At 42.1% G+C, this 22470-nt stretch overlaps 1 protein-coding gene across 3 annotated transcripts in view; it reads right to left on the bottom strand.

The window, feature by feature from the left end:
- Positions 1–20248, bottom strand: part of KIF21A (kinesin family member 21A) — a 90731-nt gene extending 70483 nt beyond the window's left edge. For 2 of the 3 annotated variants that reach the window (XM_084269625.1, XM_084269627.1), the window contains exon 1: positions 20063–20245. In XM_084269625.1, the coding sequence (XP_084125751.1) occupies positions 20063–20106 (44 nt within the window). In that variant the 5' untranslated portion in view covers positions 20107–20245. Of the gene's footprint in view, positions 1–20062 lie in introns of all 3 variants that reach the window. The other variant, XM_084269626.1, reaches the window with a different exon arrangement.
- Between the last annotated feature and the right edge of the window lie 2222 nt (positions 20249–22470).

A 22470-nucleotide genomic window follows, 5' to 3' on the forward strand; every position in this document is an offset into this window, starting at 1 on the left:
CTTTTCATGAACACCCACACACGTACACTTACTCTCCCAGCCCCTAGAGCTACAGTCCAGAAATCACCACACATTCATGCCAAGGCTACTGTAATTCTGAAAATTGTTTTCATTTCTTTCACCTCTATACAGAAAATTCTTCTTCCCAGTTGTATACTCTCAAGTTTAGTACAGTTGGTTGGTTTACCCTTAGGAGACACAGTTCCAAGAATTGTATTTCCCCAACTTCATTTCACTCAAAACAAGCATAAAGTACATACTTATTATAGCTAAAGCTACAAGCCACTTCCCAAGTAATTACAGTTAAATAATACAACAAAAGAAAAAGGAGGGTCAGGTCAGTTAAAAGAAAATTGCAAGTTGTCATTAACCATTACTGAAATGACTGCTTAGCCAACACTACTAAAATAACAAACAGACACTTCACAATGGGACAAAACAACTGGAAAAAAAAAAAAAAACACCCCAGTTTCAGTAATCTTCTCTGAATAGTGCCTTTGCTCTGTTAATTTTTTTGTTCCAAGAATCTTGTACTGAAACACTGTATGACTTTCCAGGGCACTCCTTGTAATAAAAAAAAAATAAAAAAGGTTGTATCCATAACACACCATCCACCAAGTTCCAAAGCCAACTGCAGAAAATTTCTTCATATTTATTGTTGACTGTTTCTAATGAACAGAAGTTGCTCTGTTTCAAAACAGAAGGTAGACTGTTCAAGCACTGGCTGAAAGCTCTGAGCTGGTAAATCTTAACTGTGCAGTAAGGGGAAAGAACATATTTGCTTTATTTAGTACTGCCTGTTTTAAAACTTGCAAACCAGAAAGGAACAGTTATTATCCATCTTCTTCAGCCATTCTGGTTCAACTACAGATTTTTGTGTACCTGACTGCCAATTCTCAATTTTTATATCTTTCTTACACGTCTATTTATCCTATTTACAAGTCTGCAAAATCATCCACATTAGCAACAGCAGCATCAAAAGGATTGATTTTTCCATCCTTCTGCTCCTATGCAGTGACACTGTATTCAGCTGCCCTATGAAGACTTGACCACCTCACTGCTCTTTGTTGCCTTCAGATGATGCTTTAAAGGAAAAGCTCTGAAAAGTTAGTTAAAAGTTCAGGGCAATTCAAGAAACTATGTTAAAAATTCAGAAGGTAGCATTTTTACACACTGAGTCATGCTCCAAATTGATTGCTCAGTGAGCTGCTGGATGCTCTCTTGTTGCAAGCAAACATTTCAGGCAAATATAAATTGACAGCTCCCAAATTCTCTCCCAGACTTCTCTCTATTCTCCAATCATGTCCACCCCAGCAGTTACTATGTTTGCAAGTCTCTTGGTACTGTTTTTAACACTCCCCCCATGAAGTTTCAACCAGGTGCAAAGCTTGGATTATCCACAGGCCATAATCATTTGTCCTGCTAACTGCAGGCTGATTTTCAGATGTGGTAGAGATAGGAAAGGGGGAAACAAAGAAAAGTTTTTTTTAATAAGGGAATATTTAGCATTTATATGGAAAAACCAGTGGAAAGCTGAAATAATTGGAGCTGAAATAACATGAGAAATCAAAAGAAATAGACTGCTGACATTTAACTAGTAAAACAAATTTGCAGTTGGTACTGCTGTAAAGACTATCAAAGCCTTGCTCAACATCATCTGTGCAAGAAATCCACTGGAATGTGGAAATTCACAGGAAAGCCACTTCCCTCACACAAATTTACATGCCAAGGCTAGCAAGAATAGATCTCACTACTGCAGCAACATCTGCACCAAGGGGTGAGCTAGCACCATTTCACATCAATAGCCTTTATACAGTCTGAGGGAAGTAATGCTGAAAGACACACAAGACAGTCATAAAATCATTTAGGTTGGAAAAGACCTTTAAGATCATTGAGTCCAACTATTAACCTAGAACTGCCAAGTCCACCACTAAGCCATGTTCCTAAGTACCATATCTACAAATCTTTTAAATAGCTCCCGGGATGGTGACTCAACTGCTTCCCTGGGCAGCCTGTTCCAACACTCGTCAACCTTTTCAGTGAAGAAAGTTTGCCTAACATCTAATCTAAGCCTCCTGTGACAACTTGAGAGGTAGTTCTTCTTCTATTGCTTGTTACTTGGGAGTAGAGACCAATGCCCACCTGGCTACAACCTCCTTTCTCACAGCTGTAGAGAGTCATAAGGTCTCCCCCCTCAGCCACCTTTTCTCTAGCCTAAACCACCCCAGTTCCCTGAAGTTCCTCATTAGACTTGTCCTACAGACCCTCCACCAGCTTTGTTGCCCTTCTCTGGACGTGGTCCAGCACCACAGCATCTCTCTGGTAGCCAGGGGGCCCAACCTCAACACACTAGTAGAGGGGTGGCCTCACCAGCGCTGACTACAAAGGGACAGTCACATCCCTAGTCCTGCTGGCCACACAGTGTCTGATAGGAGCCAGGATGGTGCTGGGCACCTTGGCCACCTGGGCACACTGCTCATTCAGCTGGCTATCAGCCAATATACACACGGGAATGTGTAAGTGCAGGGCAGCAGCTTCTCATAGACAAATCCTGTTCTCTTCATTTATGCACCTTTCAGTTCTCACAGAAGAAAACACCTGTAGCACACATCAGGTGTGTTACCCTGAAAAAAGACCAGAAACCAGCACGATCAAAAGATTTATTAAAACTGTTTTGGTGGAAAATTGGGATTTTGATTAAAACAAAGACCTGTGTCTAAATGTGGGTACTGCATGCAAAATAACTGTCTGGGGGGATAAACAAACATTTTCTAAACATTTTCATATTTTACTAAATATATGAATAACTGGGGTATCTCAACTTCCTATTTTTTTATTTGTGTCATTACATCCACATTGGGAAAAAAGCTGCAGCCACTGTGGTTTCTTCCTCATTGCCCAGGGCATTAAATTTCCCCACTACCAGTAGGGAAGAGCATCCTCTACATAAAGATGAAGAAACATATTAGAGAATGGCTTAAGTTAAACAAAGTCTTTAAAAACTGTTCAACTGATGCTTATCATCTAACTACATTTAAAGTTGTGATCCTTCAATATTACTTTACTAGCTTTCCATTAAGAGTTAAAACTATTCTTATAACTTATTGACTATAATATCACTAGAGATTTTAACCTAAGAGTAAGTGAAAGAGGGTGCTCTGCTACCTCATCAGGAAAGCATGGGCTAATTTCATATTCTTGACCTGTAATAACAGAAAAATCATGCAGCCTTTCCTATTTTCTTACAGTTGAATTCTGCTTCAGGCAGATGGAAAGTTCTTGTTGGCCAGACTGAACAAATTCAATGTGGAAATACAGTCGCTTTCCTGATGTAATTGCTACTAGCATGCAGACCTCGCTGTACCAGCAAGCCTACAAATTATAATTACTAATAAAAATATTAAGAATACCATTTCAGCAAAATTTTAGCTCCAGGACAGAGCACATCCATAAAATAATCTCACCTTGGTAATGCAATAAAATGTAAACTGAGAGGTTCACAAGTCAACTACCTAGTTAACTCACAACATACAGGCTGTGAATAAATTCTAGGAAGAAATAGCTACTTCCTTGCTACTTGTATCTGCTTTAAACAACTAATATCTATGCTGGCATAACGGCAGGGCTAAGTATTTTCTGCTTCACGTTCTAGCTGCAGGCTTAATTTTTCATTAGGGCTCAGGTTCCCTGATTAGATTACAAATCCAAGCATAAGTCCAAAACTATTAATGCAAAGTCACTGTAAAAAAAAAAATCAATCATGCAGCAAAATAGCTCACACAAATTAAAAACAGTTCCCTCAATTTCACATTATTGAGCATAGGAGGCTGTGCCTCAGTTTCTGGAACAATCTTCCTCTTTTGCAGGCAGCTGCCAGCCTGGCCACTGCTGTGCCCATCTCCATCAGCTCCAGCACACACAAAAGCAGCAACACCTGATCCTTGGATCATTTCTGTCTGCTGAACACTCGGCTGCAGCTCCTTGGGGACAGAAAGAAAAGTCTGCCCTGATGAGCTTCTTTGGGGTCAAAACCCATTTCTTTGTCTTGACTGAATTAAATCAGCTCTTCTTGGCATACACTACTTCTAAATCAGGCACTTCCCAGCTGTTCTCAGAAATCACCAATGCAAATCATTTGTGGTTCGCCTGCGTAAGAGCTCATAGTCCCTCGTGCACTGGAGGTAGCACAGATGCTTTCAAAACAAGCACTCCTGTATAAAGTAAGCTTGCCCAAATTGCCTTAGAAATTTAAGTTTACAGTAACTGTTTACATATCAGGACTACAGTAAAACCAACTGAGATGACTAAAGTCCTCACCACAAAGCTTGTGACCAAATACTTCATTCCTCTTAGCACTTTATATCAGACAAGGTAAGAGTTCTTTTGGCTAAAATGACACTTAACAGGACTGGGTACTAAGGGAGGTCCCACACAAGGTTTTCCAAGATCAATACCTAAGCTAACAAGAAACTGCCAGGAAGTGGAAAACTAAATAATGCAGTAATGGCATACTGGTAGTGCCTAAAGGCCAGGGAGGGTCTTAAACTAACATTTATATAAAGCTTTCATAGAGACTCATACTTTTATTAAAAGCTACAGATATATCTACATATTAATCCATGACTAAAGCTGTTTGAGACTGCGTCCTCACTAGCACCAAGAAGTCAGAAGAGTGAATGTTAGTGCAAGCTACAAACTCTGCGTGGCCAACTGCACGTGACTTTTGCTCCACTGCTGCACTCAGTTTCCAGCACACACCACACACTACCACTGCTTTCACAGGAAAGCTCAAAAGTCAAAGAAGAAAAAGAAAAATGAAAAAAAAAACAACCATACAGCAGTAACAAAGTGCTACTGGTTTGGCCAACCTTGTTTCCACTTAAAGTAATTTCCTTCAGCACTACAAACATTTGGGGGCTGAGAAGGTAGAAGGCTGTTTACTACAGCATATGCCACCGTAGCAGACATTTAGAGAGAAAAATTGAATGTTCTGACAACGCTTCTTAAGCTATCTGGTGTCCTACACATTGCCCAGAAGTATGAAGCAAGGTCTTAAAAGAGTCTTATTTTTTCTAGAGGTCCCAGTTTTCTCTAAAGCATACACTTATTCTTCCACAACAGTCTGCTTTTACAATTTCAGTGTCAAAGCTAAGAGAAAAATAGCTGTGCTGGTTTTCTAGTATTTTGCCAACTCATGTTACACAAGATTTCAGTTGTACCATTTAACTGATTTCACCACTGAAACTGAAGAAAGCCTAAAGCAAGGAACCATAACAGCAATGAAGGTTCTTTCAGTTCTTAGGTTATATTTTTAATAAAATCCTGCCAAGTTAGTTTTTTTGGTAGCACCACCTTAATATCCTCCCAGAAAAGTTTGTTTTCTCCCTGGTTTCAACTATAAACTTTGGTTGCCCATGCCTTATCACATGACTTTTGTTTACACAGAAGTACAGAACTCTGTCATCAAATGAAGCACAACTGCAATGCAGCCTTTATGTAAGCCTCCTCACATGAATTATTAGCTGGGCCCATAGGAAGCTACAAATAGCTTATTTCCCAACTATACATAGTTACCCATTTCTAAACCACTGCATTAAGAACCAGTGGCTGAAGAACAGGAACAAGACAAATTGAAATTATAAATGAGCAACAGATTCAGGACAGGGAGTGGGATTACCAGGGGCTAATGAAAGGACAGGATTTCCCAGCCTCATTTTTTTTTTTAGTAGTTTGAGGTTGGGATTTGGTTGCACTTCACATACAATCATGTTTTTAAGTAAATACATAATTGGATTCTCAATCAAATCCAGTTGACTGGTGTTACACAATATGTCAGATAATCTTATCAGTGTCAGAACAGATCAAAACCATACAAAGTCTCCTGTCTTTACTACCCATCATCATCCTCATCAGGAGGTATCACAGTTCAGACTAACAAGACTTCAGCCCTGTGTTCCTGGGCGGCCACTGCAAAGCAGCACATTTAGGTTGTTGACCTCTAAACTACAGCAGCAATGTTGGCAGAGGGGTCTTGCAAAGGCAGCAAAAAATGGAGCAACACAGAGACTCAGCAACTGGAAAGAAGTCCAGCAGTGACACTGCACCTAAAACCTGCTGTCACAGCAGGAACTGCTAGCTTCCGTACCTCTAGCAAATCATGCTGGAACCATGGGTTTGTTTGGGTTGGGTTGGTCTTTTTTGTTTGCTTTTGTTGTTGGGTTGGGGTTTTTTTTAATAAAATCTGATACACTAAGTCCTTTGTCACCTACCTTAGCTACTAATTTAAAATAAACAAACTGGACAAGGATTCAAACACATGAGAAAAGGCTAAGCAAGAGATAACAATTCTCCTTTTTTTTTTGTTTCAAAGAAAAAACCCTATATCCTGTATAAGAGAGATCCTTGTGCAATCCATAGCATCAGTAACAAGCACACTGAACTGAACAAGTCCTGCATGTAATGGCACATGGTGTACGGTTATCCAGGAAGATTCATGGATTAGAAGGAAAACAGCTCTGGCTGCCCCGAACCTTTCAGAATTCACAAGGAATCTGGGAAGTCCCCAGTCCCTACCTCTACACCCTCTTCTTATTTCTACTTCGCTGTGAGGGGAAGAAAGGGAGATCTTTGAAAGTCCATTTCATTTGGGAAGAAAACTCTTCAGCTATTTCCAAAAGTAATTGAAGATATCCCCTACCCTTGTGCTCTAATTATAGCTAGATGAATAAGCAATAGAAGTCTCCCCAGCACTTCAAATACAGACGGATACTCAGAAGATGGGTCATTGATACTCCAACCAGCAGAGCTGCACCTATAAACAGCAGCAGATGTCCAAGACACTATAGCTTAGCCCTGTACTGAAGCAAAAAACCCCTTAAATAATCACAGAGATTACATAATTATTTCCTGCTTCATAAGTGAGATGGCCAAGTCCCCTAACTGGGCACTTACTCACGCTGGCACACAGAGGCAGGGACACTGGCACATATAGGCTATGCAGCATCACCCACCTCAACAGACAGAAGTATATCCAGAGAATTCCCAGTACTGATAATGGCTACAGCAGAGACACAGATGCCTTAAGTACAGAAATCTTGCTTACAGCTATTTCTTCCAGCTGTACCTTGTAAGACATCCATCCTGTATCCCTTTATGTCAACCAACACTAGTGCTCACATGTTAATATATCCATCTTAGTTTTAGCCTAGCATCTTTCCTCCTGGTGTTTCCTTCATCTACTTTTAAGATGTCCAGTGCAAGCTGTCAGCCACAAAGGACAAATGGATTAAAAAAAGATTGAGGCTTATTTTAATTTTTATATTTTTACTTCAATTTTGAAGTGACTCAGAGGGGAAAGGTCTTACAGTGTGCTGAATGTATTCGTAGCTAAACCCTGGGCTACAACATAACTTAAAATCATGCCTTAAACTAATGGGTTTTGAATATTTGAATGCCACCCCCAGAGCCATTCTGAAGGATGTGGCATTCAGAAGCTGGAGGCAGATCTTGCCTAAGTGTGAGGCAACTAAATGACCAATTATTATTAGCTGGCAAGGAAGAACCAAACCAAAAAACCCTACAACAGTAAGAGGAAGAAAAGCAAGTTTACAAATTTAGTATTAGAAATGCTGTCACTGAGACTTTTAATGCATGAACACAAATTCAAATTGTAGCACTGTTGCTATTTTGAACAGAAAGTGGGTTAGCAGTCAGGATCCTACAGGATGGGGTTTCTTTAATTATCAGAAAAGCAACCCAATTCATGTAACTTGTAAACAAAGGAGAGGACCTCTCACACACATTGCTGTGCTGGAGTGACCAATGGCCCTCTATACCAAAGAGGCAGCCACACAGGAGAACAATTTTCACTACAAGAGTGCAGTACAGTACAAACATTCTGCCCCATTATTTAGATGCATAGCCTTGGCCAAAAGAAGTTTCATCTTAAGGTGAAAAAATGCACACAGAAACTACAGAATTCACACTTTTTTTTTAAAAAAAAAAAGCTGTCATACAGCTAGACTATGATTAGTCAAATGTCCTGAACATACCTGATAAAACTTAGAAGTCAGTAGCATTTCCTAGCTGCACTCTGAGAAATCAAAAGCATATATCCCCAAGAGATGCAGATATCATGAGTTTTGAAGCACTTTCTTCAGTCTACCAATACATTATGCTGTTTTAAACAGATTGAACTTCAAACAGACAACTCTGACACAGATACCAGGCAGATATCCAACAACACAAACCAAGCTGAATGTTAACTTTGCCCAGTGCTCCACGCACTTTATACAAACACAAAACCAAATAAATAAACCCTATTTAAAAATCCATTTTTCATAGACAAGACAAAAGCTGATAACACACAAATTATAAGTAATTTCCAGAGTCATAAGAAGCTGTTCCAAGTAACTGATGCTTTGGGTTGTATTCACAAGATTATCACATGCCTCCTGATAATCCACTGGCTATTGTCTGCATTTCTTTCTGACTCACAGAAGATATTGTTTGAACAAGACAGAAGAACTGAAAGAGTGGAATATGAACTGTCACAAGTGGGGACGGGGGAACAGACACGATTATTCTAGGAGACAGCTGAGAAGGACATGAACATCTGAAAAGCAAAGAAGCATTTAACAGTGATGGATGTTAATTATTCTTCTTAGTCAGCTTGGCCAAGAGAGTAAGTCATGTTAAACTGTGGCAGAGGAAATGTAATCAGAAAATTATTGCCACATACTCCTGTCGGGAGAAGAAGAAAGTGGATTATTACCTATCACTGAATTACACTCCAAATGCCTTCACAGCAACATCACATCTACCATCAAACAGTCCTCAGAACAGGTAGGGGAGGGTTGGGTATGGGGAAGGAATAGACTTTAGAACAGAAATAATACAGAAGCCATGCAAACAAGCAAAAGCCTCCAGTACTTCATGCTACATATACTTACAGTGCATTGCCTCTTAATAGGACCCATACTACTAGCAGCACTGGATGACTGTCAGTGCCCCAGGATTCTGCTCTATCATATTCATAACTCAACCAGAGAGGAGGTTGCACCCCTTTTGCTGAAGGCATCCCCCACATCTCACCCTTTCCACCAGACCATAGGTACAGAGCTCTTCAGCATCTTCCTGAGTTTTAGACCTTGCCTACTTTCTACCAACACAGAAAATTACCAAGCCAGCAAAGCCACACGCTCAAGTCCTGGCACTCAATACACAGCTTCACAGAGTTACAGATAATTGGGATGCAAAAGATCTGTAGAAGTTACTGAGTTTCTTCATTCCCTCTACCTTTTTGGAACAAGGTAAGATCAGCTATGCCCAAAAAGCTCCCAGTTGTAATCAGTTTGAGCTGGTTTTAAGTCTCCTATATGGGCACTTCCACATCTCCACAGAAAAAGGTGTTCCAGGACATCATCCTTACAACAAAAAAACATTTTCTTCTTTACTTTTCTTCCCATAATTTAAGCCTATTACCTTTTATCCACTTCACCTTGAACGCAAGGAACAATTCTCTTGTTCTCTGCATTGGGCTGTAGGTACTTCAAGATGTGTGTCTTGGCAATCCTCACTCCACATCACAAACACTGTGGCACAGGTCATGTTTTCTAGGCAAACAATTATTTCTCTTCTCTTTTCAATTCCCCTAGTTAGCCCACAACTTTCCTCAACTGCAGCACCCAAATCCAAACACTAGCCAAGCCATTAGCAGCACTGAACAAAACACATGGATTGCTCTGCACCTTACACAGAAGCTCCAGTTCTATATACACCAGTTTTCTACCTTTGACACAACACAACACTGCTGTTTCATGCTTAGTTTTTAGGCATTACTGATAGTCACTTGAATTCTTACCTACAGTAGCAGCAGAGCATGCACTGACTGTTTATTTTCAGTCAACTATCATCCAAGATACAGGCTAATACTATTTTATAGAAGTCCCCTCTTCCCACAGACACATCTCAGTCATGAGAGTTAAAAATCACCAGAAGCAATGAATGGCCTGGCATGGGCCACCCCTGCTTTCAGGGCTTCGAGCATTTTCATCTGAAGCTCTCAACTGTATAATGCTTATTCCTCTTTTGGTCTCACCAAAGCATTGCCTGTTGGCATTTAGAGAACAATAAAATGTCCAGCTGTCCCCAAAAAGCTTTGTTAACAACAGTAATTAAATAAATCTACAGACATGATTTAAAAAACAGAGCCAAGACATTAGGTTGACAAGGTAACCAGCCAACACAAGGGATTTGGGAACTGTGTGAGGAAGAAAAAGAAAGAAAACAAGAGCAGACACCCCCCAAAACACAACATCACCACCCCACCCCCCACCCCCCCAAAAAAAAAAAGACAACTCACATTGAAGTCTGAAGCTCCTTAGTACTAAAAAAAAAGACATTTAATTATTGTTTAATTGTCAAATAGCTTATCTGTCAATGCCAGTTCATCCCTATCTCAGATCTCATTCTTTGAGCTCGCTTAACACCAACCTACATTTGCTGAAGTCAACATTTTGCACTAGTGAAAACCAAAACAGCAATTTTATTGTTCCTGAGTGATGGGATGACTGATTAGATTAGACAGCAGTGTAAGCCATGCTCTAAATGAACTGGATTGAACAGGTGGCCTTCTCTCTGACCTACCACCTCTTCAAACACTGTTAAAAGTAGAATTCTTCTCTTTTCTATCATGCCTAAAAGAAAACATATATTTACATACAGATATTTACTCCCCTTAATCCAACATGAAAATATTTTTATGGTCTTTAATATATTCCAAACAGTTTGCTCATAAAACAAATCATTTTTCCCAAGTATACCAATTATTCACACATGACATAATTCTAACTTGAAAAAGAAAATACAGGAGATATTTAGATAGTATCAATATCCCCAGTCTGAGATGTGTGTAGATAAGTCTTCTTAAAGAAAAATTCAAAGGCATCACCTTACAGAGCCAGTGCCTAAAAAGAATTACTTCATGTGTACTTAAAATTAAAGACCAGACTTCAAAAAGAACACATTTGAGACCAGGGAATGAAATAAACATTGCCTGGACAACTTAGGTAGATTGAAAATGGAAACAATATATGGTTTGCTTAGCAGGTTAAAAAAAAAAAAAAAAAGATTAGTGTCTGTTTCCTACAGATCAAAGTGTCTGGTACAGGGGTAAATTTTTTCTCTTCACAGAGAAAGAGATGGTGGGGGGGGGAAGGGAACAAAACCATATACAATTAAAAACCTCTGTTTTGCTAAAGCATGTAACACTTTTCATAGAAGGTAATGACTAACTTGGGTGTTTTAGCAGCAGTTGCTTTTCTCATGATACTACATCATGTATTATTATATCACACCATAAGCGTTTATTATACTTTGAAGCTCCATCTGTGGCCTGAGGACCCTGTGACATAATTCTGAGATGACAATACACAAAGTGCTGGTGTAGCAGGAAGACATTATTAAAAAAAGAGACTCACTACCTAAACTCATAGCCCTCTGAAAAGCTGGGGAAGGGCTGTTAATAAGGTCATGCAGTGACAGGACAAGGAGTAGTGGTCTTAAACTGAAGGAGGGTAGATTTAGATTAAATATCAGGAAGAAGTTCTTCACTATGATGGCTATGAGACACTGGCCCAGGTTGCCCAGAGAAGCTGTGTCTGCCCCCTCCCTGGCAGTGTTCAAAGCCACGTTGGATAGGAATTTGAGCAGCCTCGGCTAGTGGAGGGTGTCCCTGCCCACGGCAGGGGGTTGGAATGAGATGATCTTTGAGGTCACTTCCAACCCAAACCAGTCTGGGATTCTATGATATCCTTTTAAGGGTAGAAATGAGGACATAGTGATTCTGTCCTAGGACAGAATCAAGCACAAACTATGGCAGGAGCAGCTGGCCATACTGTTGAGAGAGAGATTACTAACTCCAAGATCTTGGCATAAATAGCTACTTAGAGTCACACAAAGGATCTCAGGAGTCCTCTCTCAGTCCCATACTAAAGGGAAGAAGTGTCCAACAAAATGAATGCTAAGAATCAGTGGATTTGAAAAGCAGAATTACTCAGACAAAATATAGGAAGTGAATAAGTTACTTAAGTTACAGAAGCAGACATCTTAAGTCATTTTGCATCTTCTTTAAATAAAGGGATAGGAAGGTAATCTCACTGGCAACATGGTACCAAACACTTCAAAAGAAGTGGTTTCTCTGGGTTCCTACACTCCACACTGTACTGAGGGTTATATTGTATCTTAGCAGGCTTGGTAGTGACACCGGAATTTTGCAAGACTACATTTCATTATTTGCAATACATTTCCAGAGGGTACTCTTTCTTTTATGTTTTAAACTATTACTGATGTTGCATAGCCTTTTAATTAACATACTTCAATATGTTCTCTTGACTGACATTAAACTGAAAAGCTCTGTAGCTGTGGAATATTTAGATGCCCCCTAAATTTTGTTTTAGCAGTACCCAGCAGAAGACAACTAACATGGTGAGAAGTAGGAGGGGAAAAAATAGTCAGTGACCATAATGAAAAAAGTATACAGGCTTAAACAATGGCAATAACCAAGTGGTTGGAGCACTGACCCAAGATGTAAAAGACCTTCGTTCAAGACCCCAAGTGAGATTAGACCAGGTAAATAGAGAAGACTTATGAAACTCTTTCATTTGAGATGTCTCACAAGAAAGAAATGTTCTGTCCAGTCCTATCAGGTATAACCTTCTGTGTGTTCAGCTGTGGTAATTGATCTGTCACATCCTTTAACTCTTATCCACCTTGACAAGCATTTTTTAGAGGATCAGCTACGTTGAACATAAACGAAAGGGAAAATAAAAAGTGTCCTTCAAAGCTACAGTATACAACAGAAAGCATTTCAAGAAACTTGGAGTACTTAAGGCAAGTATGGAAAAACTACATTAAAGCTAAGATCTCCTGCAAAGAGTTTGGTATTTGCTAATCAACTGAAGCACACAAGAGTTCCTGTAACATCATGAGCACAAGAATCTCCAGTGAGACACCAAAAATTACCTAGGTAAGTCCTTTAATCCATTTTTAAATCCAACAATGGAAAGGCACTACTCAATTTGAAGGCGTATTAATTGCTGCCTGTAGCAGAACAATAATGTCAGAAACTTTTACTAAGGTTCTATTGGTCTCAGCTTTCTGTGCTGAAACTCCACAGTGAACAGGCTCAAGGGATATGTTATTCAGTTTTGTAAGGTAGACTTAAAGACCTAAATATGCTGAAAGGGTGCATTGTCCCAAACAGCAAGCCTCACACTTGTCAGATGATTTAAAAAAAAAAAGTGCTCTTTAAACAAAAGTTAATTATTCCAGCAGTGGCCAACTTTACTGAATCTATTGAGGATACTAATAAAAAATAAAGGACTGGATGGTACTCTCTCCTCACTCCTAATTTCCATACAGAGCCTGTCCAAGAAATGTTTCATGTTAATCAATTGTTAGCTCTGAATCAGCAGTTTTTTGCATTTCAAAATATACATTGAATAGACTTTTGTTATGCATCAAACATATTGTGACGCTGACCTTAAACTCCTTTGGCTGTTCTGCATTTGCATTTTGTTGCTATGGTAAACACATCAAACAAGAGAACATGTTTGGAGAGAGAGGGGAAAGGAAAAAAAAAAAACCACCCAGGCTGCATTTCTCCCTTTAGTCACACTGGAGCAGACGTATTTATTCCAGAGAAGCTTCAGAGAAAAGTGGAAATAAAAATAGAGAACTACAAAAAGGAGGAAAAAAAAAAAAAGGAAAGATGGAAAGAAAACGAACAAAGATTTAAAACCATTTCAGAGAAGAGAAAGAGCACAGGAAAAAGACACAGCTCATGCAGTTACTCTTGCTGGACTTGTTCAGATCTGGTTTGATTCCTAATTAAACTTTCTTGTTCCCGGTTCAAATGATACTTTTAACTTCTCTCAGGTACTTTACATAGGAATAATATTAGCATAACAAAAAATTTCTCTGCTCCCGAGCCACAGATACAGCAAGATACTGAATCTTTTCCCTTAACAGACAAAAAAATTACACCTAAAATGGAGTATTTATTCTCCCCCCCTCCCCAGCAGTAATCAGGCAACAGAACATGAAAGCAAGAATTCCAGCAGCCATCTCTGAGTGGGCAGCAAGGACAATCTATAAAACGCTTAAAGCAAATAAAGGGAAAGCAGAGGGAGGGGGCGAGGAAGGCTCCCTTGATCCCAAGCACAAGGGCTGTTCAGCTACTAAGGAAGAATTTACAGAAGTCACACAAACACTGGAAGTGTGAAGCCTTCAGTTCAGTAATAAAGAAATGTGTAGGCCAACAATACAAATCCTAACTCTCCACAGAGCTTAAGTAGTTGAAAAAAAAAAAAAGCACCATTAAATGGAAATCCAGTGGATTTTCAAAGCAAAGGAAACTCACAAGTCTTCTACATACTTTGTGAAATGCCAACTTAAAAATATAATTAATCCACAAGCATAAGCAGGTAACTCCTGTGCGCTGCTGAGCTTTTCAGCCTTCCCAAATTCAAGACACATCCATCTTTTCTGGCAAGGAATACATGACTTCTCCGGAAACATCTGACTAGGATCTCTTCCCCATCCGTCAAAGAATGAGTTTGTGTTTACATCACACCACATGAGGGGTGGAAAGGGAAGTTTATTTCCTAGAAAGCCAGCGCGCAGATTTCAGCGCGCCCCAAGCAATATCAGTTACGGGTGATCAAGTCAGATATGATGAAACCTGAATTAATTCGGCAGCAGATGGTGTCGTGCCTTCTTCCCCCCCCCAATGCAAAACATATGGTCAGGCTAGAGTACAGTTTCAGGGGAGGACAAGGGAATGTTTGTTTAAGTCAGGGAGCAAAGAGAAACATCAAAACTAACAAAAGATAGGCAACATGAGCTTTCCAAACACCCGGATCTCTTTGTAGCTTTCCCTCAACAGACTCCCTCCGCAAAAGAGATTTCCTAACACATAAAAAAACCAAAGCTATTTAATACTGTTACAACATACTTTTTTTTTTCCCTTTGGTGCTGCACACTTACATACTGATAGATTGTTGAACTTCATTAATACAGTTACTTTGAGACATTATGAAACCCCACCTTTCACAGCCTCAAGTGATTACAGATGGGTAATAACGATTGCCTACCTAAAGGAAACCTTTGGTTCATTTTAAGGAAGTTAAGGAGCACTTAACTATGGCACTGTGTGTAATCTGTTGCATATCTAGTTTCAGAATGATTTATGAGGATGCTTAGCACTGTATGGAAAGCATGAAATGAGTAGTACTCCTGCCCTCCAGAGCATATGACATATACCACAGCATTCATCTGACGACATTCAGGGGATCTATTCATGGTAGGAAGCTTAAACACAACTGTGTCTGCAGAACAGCAGTCCAAGAAAGAAAAATCAATCTCAACAGCCATTAAAGTGCCTCAAAATACACCTGCCAAGAATAAAAAATTAAAAAACCCCAACTTAGTGGCTTCTTTAACTTAAGTGTATTTAAGAGTAGCTGGATCTAGCACAAAGCACAACTTCAGTGTAGAAGTTGTAGAAAAGAAGGCTGAAAAAGCAGAATACAAAAGGTGTAGAGGGAAGCATGACAACAAACAGCAGATCCTGTGTGGGGAGAAAAAACACACCGAAACTAGAAAAGAAAAAAGAAGTGTGGAAGAGGTCCAACTGCTTTCATAGTTCAAGAACTGGGGGTATAAAAAGAAGTTCGATGTTCCCATGACAAACCTTTACAGTGGAAGACTAAGGTTACCAGGGATTAACATATCCCATTTGCCTGATCAAAAGTTAACACTGTGTCTTGATTTCATGCCACAATATTTTTGTTAATTGCAAAAAATCTCAGTTCCTAGATTGGATTAGCAATCAACACATTTTTCTAGAGTACTTCTCCCCAGTGGAATACTGGAAACAGGAGCTAGGTGGGTTGAACTTGTTACTTCCATTGCTCTTATAAAAGTGTCTCCAATAGATCCATTACATTTGGCACACATAATTTCCATAGTTGGCAAACATCAACATTTCAACTTTGTTGTCACAACATATTGAAGACACCCAGGGTGGGTACAAGAAAAACTTTTTAGATGATTCAGAGAAGAGCTGGGTGGCCAGATCCCTACACAGGTGAGGAGGACTGTAGCAACACTCCCCTTCTTTGCTTGAGGCATGAAACACAGAGCAGATGCCAATCACAGCAGCTGAAGCAGCAGCAGCAAGATACTCTTGCCAAAGCAGGGAAGAAGGCACATATACACAAACATACCAAGGATGATGAAAAGTGGAAACTTCCACAGCCCTGCTCTTCACTACTCACTGATGTTAAACATATCTGATTATAAAACACCATCCCTTAAGTCTCCTCTCCTCTGGTTCTTTGTGTCCCACTCACTAACACACTTTTAGGAAGGCTCCATCTTCCACAATGATAACGTGCCCAGTGCCAAAGCCCTACTTCCTACCAGCTGTCACTTCATGTCTGTTACCATCCATACCACCCAAGGTGTCACCCAGCATGTCTGAGTGACCATCTTACTTTTCCAGATTACAGGTCAGCTTCCACAGCTATTCATCTTTTCACTGTGTTCTTAATTATTTCCTCTTCTGTTTTCATGCAGCACCTTAAAAGGTAGCACTACAAATTAACGCTGAAGCTCATCATCTGCATGTCTGGGGCCTCCACTGACCCAGAGTGAATCAAGGCCACCTTCCTCCTTTGGAGGACTGCAAGTTTGTCTTTCTTCAGCATTCTACATTTGTTGTGTCTTCTCCACAACAGGATCCAAAGAACAGACACCCTTCCACATCTTACCAGGTAGCAATCCTCCACACAAACTCCACACAAACATTGCTCCCCAAGAGTTCCCTTGTTTAGCATGCATCCAAAAATGCTTAGGACCTAAGTCAAACTTTCCTATCTTGTTAGTTCGTCATTCGTAGGGTGTCCTAACCCTACAGCTTCAAGCCATATGGAATGAGAATACACATTGTTACCTGTCCAATTGGAGCTATTTCAAAGTCTCATGACACAGCTCAGGTCTGGTTGGTAGAAGTAAGTGCAACACTGACCTAATGGCTATGGGCAGTGACTCCATCCACACCCTGGACAGCTCCTACAATGACCCTCCAAAAACCAGTCCTGATACAGACCACTGGTTATTGAGGATACTGATCTCAGGTAAGAACTTCACCTGCCCAGCATGCAGGAAGGTTGCACACCATAATTTGGCTGTGGACACCACTGAAGCAGCAAGACAAAAAAAATTAGGAACTATGGCCTGAATCCTTTGTGTGGCCTTAGTTCCAGAAACACGAACTATGACGCTTGTAGTGTTTCATAGCCTCCTCCTGTGTTTTCAGACCCTGAAAAGATATTCACAAAAGCAAGATGGCAAAATTTTTTTTTTTAAGAAGGTAGTTTTTCATGGTTAAAAGGAAAAACAACTATCTTACTAGATGAAATCAGAGGGCCCCCATCACAGTTACCTGAAAACAGACACTATACAGTCACACAGAGAGGAGAGCTCTTTGTTGAAGCTGCACACCACCATCATCAAAATTGTAAGTCCAGAAATCTTTCAGTGGTGACTGACAACAGAGAAAGAATTTTTTTTCCTTAACTGGAAATTTTAATATTAGTTACTGGATTACCTGCCAAACTATTTTCAGCTGTCACACTTCACTAAACCAGAGAATTTAGCTGATCCTTCACAAACCCACTACTATTGAAGAAAATGGGGAGCAATTAGCATACAAGAAGATAGCTTAAAGGTGGTGCAAATTGGAAAGAATGAAGTATTTTTGAATCCTGTCCTATACAATTAAGCGATATAACCAGGTTCTGAAAAAACAACTTGCTAAACAATTTCAGCAGTGTCTGTTCTATAACCTGTGTTTAAAGTTTAAGCAAATTCAGATTCGCAGTGAGTTCTGTGCAATACAACTTGGCACTATCTCACTTCAGTGACTACCAAGGAGGGTAGCAAACTAAAAGCTGGTCCTGCTGTAGAGCAAGCCTTATTCAGGAGTCATACACACAAAACCAAGGACTAATTCATCACAACAGTGGAGATAACCACTGAACTAAGTGCTAGTTCTCAAAAAAAGAGCTGAAGAACAAAACCAACAAGGAAACAGAACGTGATGTTTATAGTGCACAGTACAGCATGGTGCTGATACGCTGCAAGTTGCAAGACCAGTTGAAATATAGGACTGTGCAAAATACACAACCAGAAAAAAATAGAAAGCCATGGAACAAAGAGGGACTGGTGGGGAGAAAAAATGGAAGCGTGCATGCTTTTGTTCAGGACTGCTAAGCAGAAAAGGGGAAAACTTGTACACCAACAGTCATCTGCCCAAAGGAAGAAAGCAGGCAGGAGGAAAGATGCAATTCTTCATTACCAGTGAACTGCACTCAGACGTTGGATGGTAGACAATTGCCTTATGGAATTATGTCTTGTAACACTCAAAGATTAGGAACAACAGCTGGGTGATTTAAGTTATTTTTACAAATCCTTTCCCATATATTATTTCTAATCTATTTATCACACACCTACAACTACAAGCATATTTGTAGGTTTTATTTAATTCCTAGCTGCAACAAATCTCCATAGTTGTAAATGAACTTTTACACTATTATTTTTTTTGGCCCAGTATGTATTTAATATTTTCTTCAAATGACAGAGCAGTCTGTAACCCAGTAACACACCCTATTTTTAGGATCACACCTCTCTCACATTTTCCTTTTAAAAAAAAAATACAGCCTAATCATGCTTTGGAATAACATCTCCCTGCACTTTACGTGAAAAATGTTTAAACAGATAACGACACCCACAAAAGCATCTCTCCCTGTACGCTAACTGCAACCAGCCAGCAGACTTCACCGAGCAACTGCAGCATACACCCCATGTTATCATGCAGGGGCGGTGTTTCTCTGTTTATTGAAAACGTTATTGAACCGTTCCCCCTACACGCACATACCAACAACAGCATGCAGCAACGCTGCTTATTCCTACGCCCTTCAGAGAAAAAACGATCCACCCTCTTTGTCTTCTGGCACAAACCTGGATTTATCTACCAAGGTGAGATGTGTGTAGTGGTTCTAAGGATCCACTGGTTGATGCAGCCCTTCCCCTAAAGCCTTGTGGTTTAACAGTCCCAAGTGCATCATCATCTAACACAAAGCAACTTCTTTAAAGGAAAGAAATAAATCGTCATTCACTGTGTACACACACACTTTCCCCTCCTGTTTGAGCTATGAAAAGACATCTTGAAAAATCAAGGCACTGGTGGGCTTATCTGGAAGTTCTTCAAACAATAAAATAATATCTTCACATAGAAAAAAACCAAGAAGAGCCAAGAGTTCACTGACGAACAACAGATTTTTATCTCTGATAAAAGAGCGATTTTAATTAGCTGATGGTTTAAGATGATACACGCCCCACTCCCATCACGCCTTTAACATATACCTATTCTCAGCCCCATGGAAGTCCACCCCCCGCGGTAGGCACGGTTAGGCACAGCCTCCGTGGGATAAAAGCCTTGATCCCTCTAAAAATATCGGTCTGCCAGGATCCACTCTCGCAAAGCTCCGTGATGCAAACGGCATCGCCGCGGCCGGGGGAACTGCTCCGCTTCCATGAGTAAGCACTTGCAGCAGCGGGCTATAATTAGTCGGGAGTATTTTTAGGGTCATTGCTGAAAATTTGAGAGAAACGACTGAGAAACACCTCAGAAAGACGTTGATTCCTCCCCTGCCCCCCGCCCCATCAGCTATTTCCAACTGCTGGAAGGAAAAAGAGGCTCAGCGGGAGCCGGGGGGATACACGCTGCAGGGAAGATGTCCCCGGCTGGTGTCCCTGTGCGGCGACGCCGCCGCTTCCCACGGGTGCGGAGCTCGCACCGCCGCTCCCCGCGCAGAGGGCCCGCTCCACGGGGCTCACGGGCACGGCCGGCCGCTCCCCGCCGCTCGTCCACCCCCCCTCCACCGCCCTCACCCCCCGGCCCCCGCAGGAGGGGGGGAGCGGCGCCGCCGCTTACCTGACCGCCACCCGCACCGAGCTCTCGTCCTGGCCGGTCGACATGGTGCCGGGGGACAGGCGAGGGGCGGCCGCGAGCCTTGCCAGGAGCGGGGGGAGCTGCCGGGCCGAGGAGGGGCCCGCCGGGGAGGAGGTGAGGGTACTACTGCAGCCCCCCTCCCCTCACCACCTCCTCCTCCTGCTCCGCCGCCTCCTCTCTCCAGCCATTTTAGGTGCCTGAATGAATAGGTAGGAGCCGCGGCAGCGCAGGGCGGTTCGCGCCGCTCCTCCTCCTCCTCCCGCCCCGCTCCGGCCCTTCCAGTCCCTGGGCGGGGAGCGCTGTCAGTCAGCCCACCGGCGGGCGGAGGGACGGTCCCCGGGCGGTGGCGGCCCCCCTCCACCCCTCGGGGTCCGGCTCCCCCTCCCCGGCCGCCCCGCGCCCGCTCCAGCCGCAATGCGTCAGCAGGCCCCGCCCCGGGCAGCGCCGCCGGCGGCGCGGGCACGACGGCCAGCCGGGCGCCCGCCTCACGGGCCTCGCCGCACACGGGCCTGGCACAGCTCTCCACTCACAGGCGCGCTCCCGGCCCGGCATTCCCCCCTCTCCACGCACACACACACGCTCCCGCCTCTCCGCACGCACACCTGTTACTCGGACCCATACACCTCACGCACAGCCCTTCCCGCACGCCTTTCGGGACACCCGCATGGCGTTTCCCCCTCCCCGTGCGGCTCTTCTCACACGAGCACTCACGCCCAGCCCCGCACGCACCTGGGCGCTGACAGGTATTCGTGATGCCTGGCTCACACAGGGCTCTTTCCCCTACACGTCCACACGCGTGGCGCTTGCACGCCTATACGCAGTGCTTCACGCACACACCTCATTTCCCCCACACGCCTCCACTCCTGCTATCGACACGCGTGGCTCCTGCACACACGCACGCAACCAGCCCCGCTCAAGGGCCCTGTGCACGGCTTTTGAGGCCTCCCTGCTGGGAAAGAGGAGCTTAACCCTCTGCCAGGGCTGCTTTCTGCTCTTCTACCTGTCTCCTGAACAGGAATGCCATGTGCCCCCTTCCTCCTCGTTCCCACCACCCTCATGCCTGAGGGAGCGTGCAGGTCTCCCATTTTTCGGCAGATCTGTTTGCCCTCACTGCTCCAGCCAGGCATCACTGTCCTCACTTTGCTAATGAAATGCCTGTGTTTTAGTTGGAAACTGAGTGGGCGGATGACATTAATTTTTGATGCAAATAGTATCCCTGCCAGGAAACAAGCCGGGATATTTTGCCCCAAACAATTCACATTCCTAAGGAAGACTTTTCCATCCCGAATCGGCCCAGGTTTGAATTTGTAATGATATGCTAAAAACCTTGCAGTTCAAGTTGTTTTGCTTCTGATAGTGAAAGTTGTTCACGCCCAGGCCCCAGCCTCTGTCAGAGATGGGCAGGTGAGATCTGCTGGTGGGACGGGACCTCTAGCCATGACTCTGGCTCTTCCAAAAGTCCCTCCTCAGAAGAAGAAATCCACTGTCTTATCGTTACTTTCAATACCTTTTGTGGTTTCCTCTATTCATCTAGAAATTGGGTTATTTCTAGAAAACAGCCCAGCTGGAAATATAAAATTATGGTCTGGATTCTTCCAAATTACATGGCAGCACCACACAAATGCCTGACAGCATTTGAAAGGATGGGGGACTTAAGATACATAGCAAATCACCAAGGTATGCTGAGAGAATATTTATCTGAAAGGCAGAAGAATGAAGATGCAGATAACTCCATCTGAAGTCATCGAAGGAGTCGGATACAGGCAGAGCAAAGCCTATGTTTCCCGGCTCGCTAATCTCTTTGTAATGCCGTAAATCAGAAGCTTTGCCTCTGCATTGTTTGGTTTGGGTTGGGGTTTATTTTTCACAATATATATAGCATGGCCAAGATAGCAGATAAAGAAGAAGTTTCTGCAGGTGAATAAGTGTTGACATGCATACAAAACAGCCTCAAAATGAAAGCGATAGGTCATAGTTCAGGGCGTTTCCAGGTAGTGGGGACTAAGCACCTGTGACTCTGTCATACTTCTGACTGCATTGTACTGAGCTATTTAAAAATACCTGCAGTCCATCCACAGGGAGTGGAATCCTATGGCATAATTAAGTTATCATACATTATTTACACCAGATTTACAAATCAAGCTTGCAATAAAGCTTAAGCAAATATGGGGAATGCAACGGTCGCTACATTTTCTCTGTAATAGCTTTAGTAACTTGGATACTTTCTTATCCAAAAGTATCCAGGGCGCTTTTCTGCTGACACAGCTACAAGATTAATGTAAGAAATACACTCAAGCCAAGTTTGTACCTTGGCAGTATCTGCCTGCATTTGTTTCCCGCAGGATCTTTTCCTGGGTAGGCCTTGGTACAGCAAAGCTCATCCAGACCTC

The sequence above is a fragment of the Gallinula chloropus genome (assembly GCF_964237585.1).
Source record: "Gallinula chloropus genome assembly, chromosome: 1".
Taxonomy (NCBI): Eukaryota; Metazoa; Chordata; class Aves; order Gruiformes; family Rallidae; genus Gallinula; species Gallinula chloropus.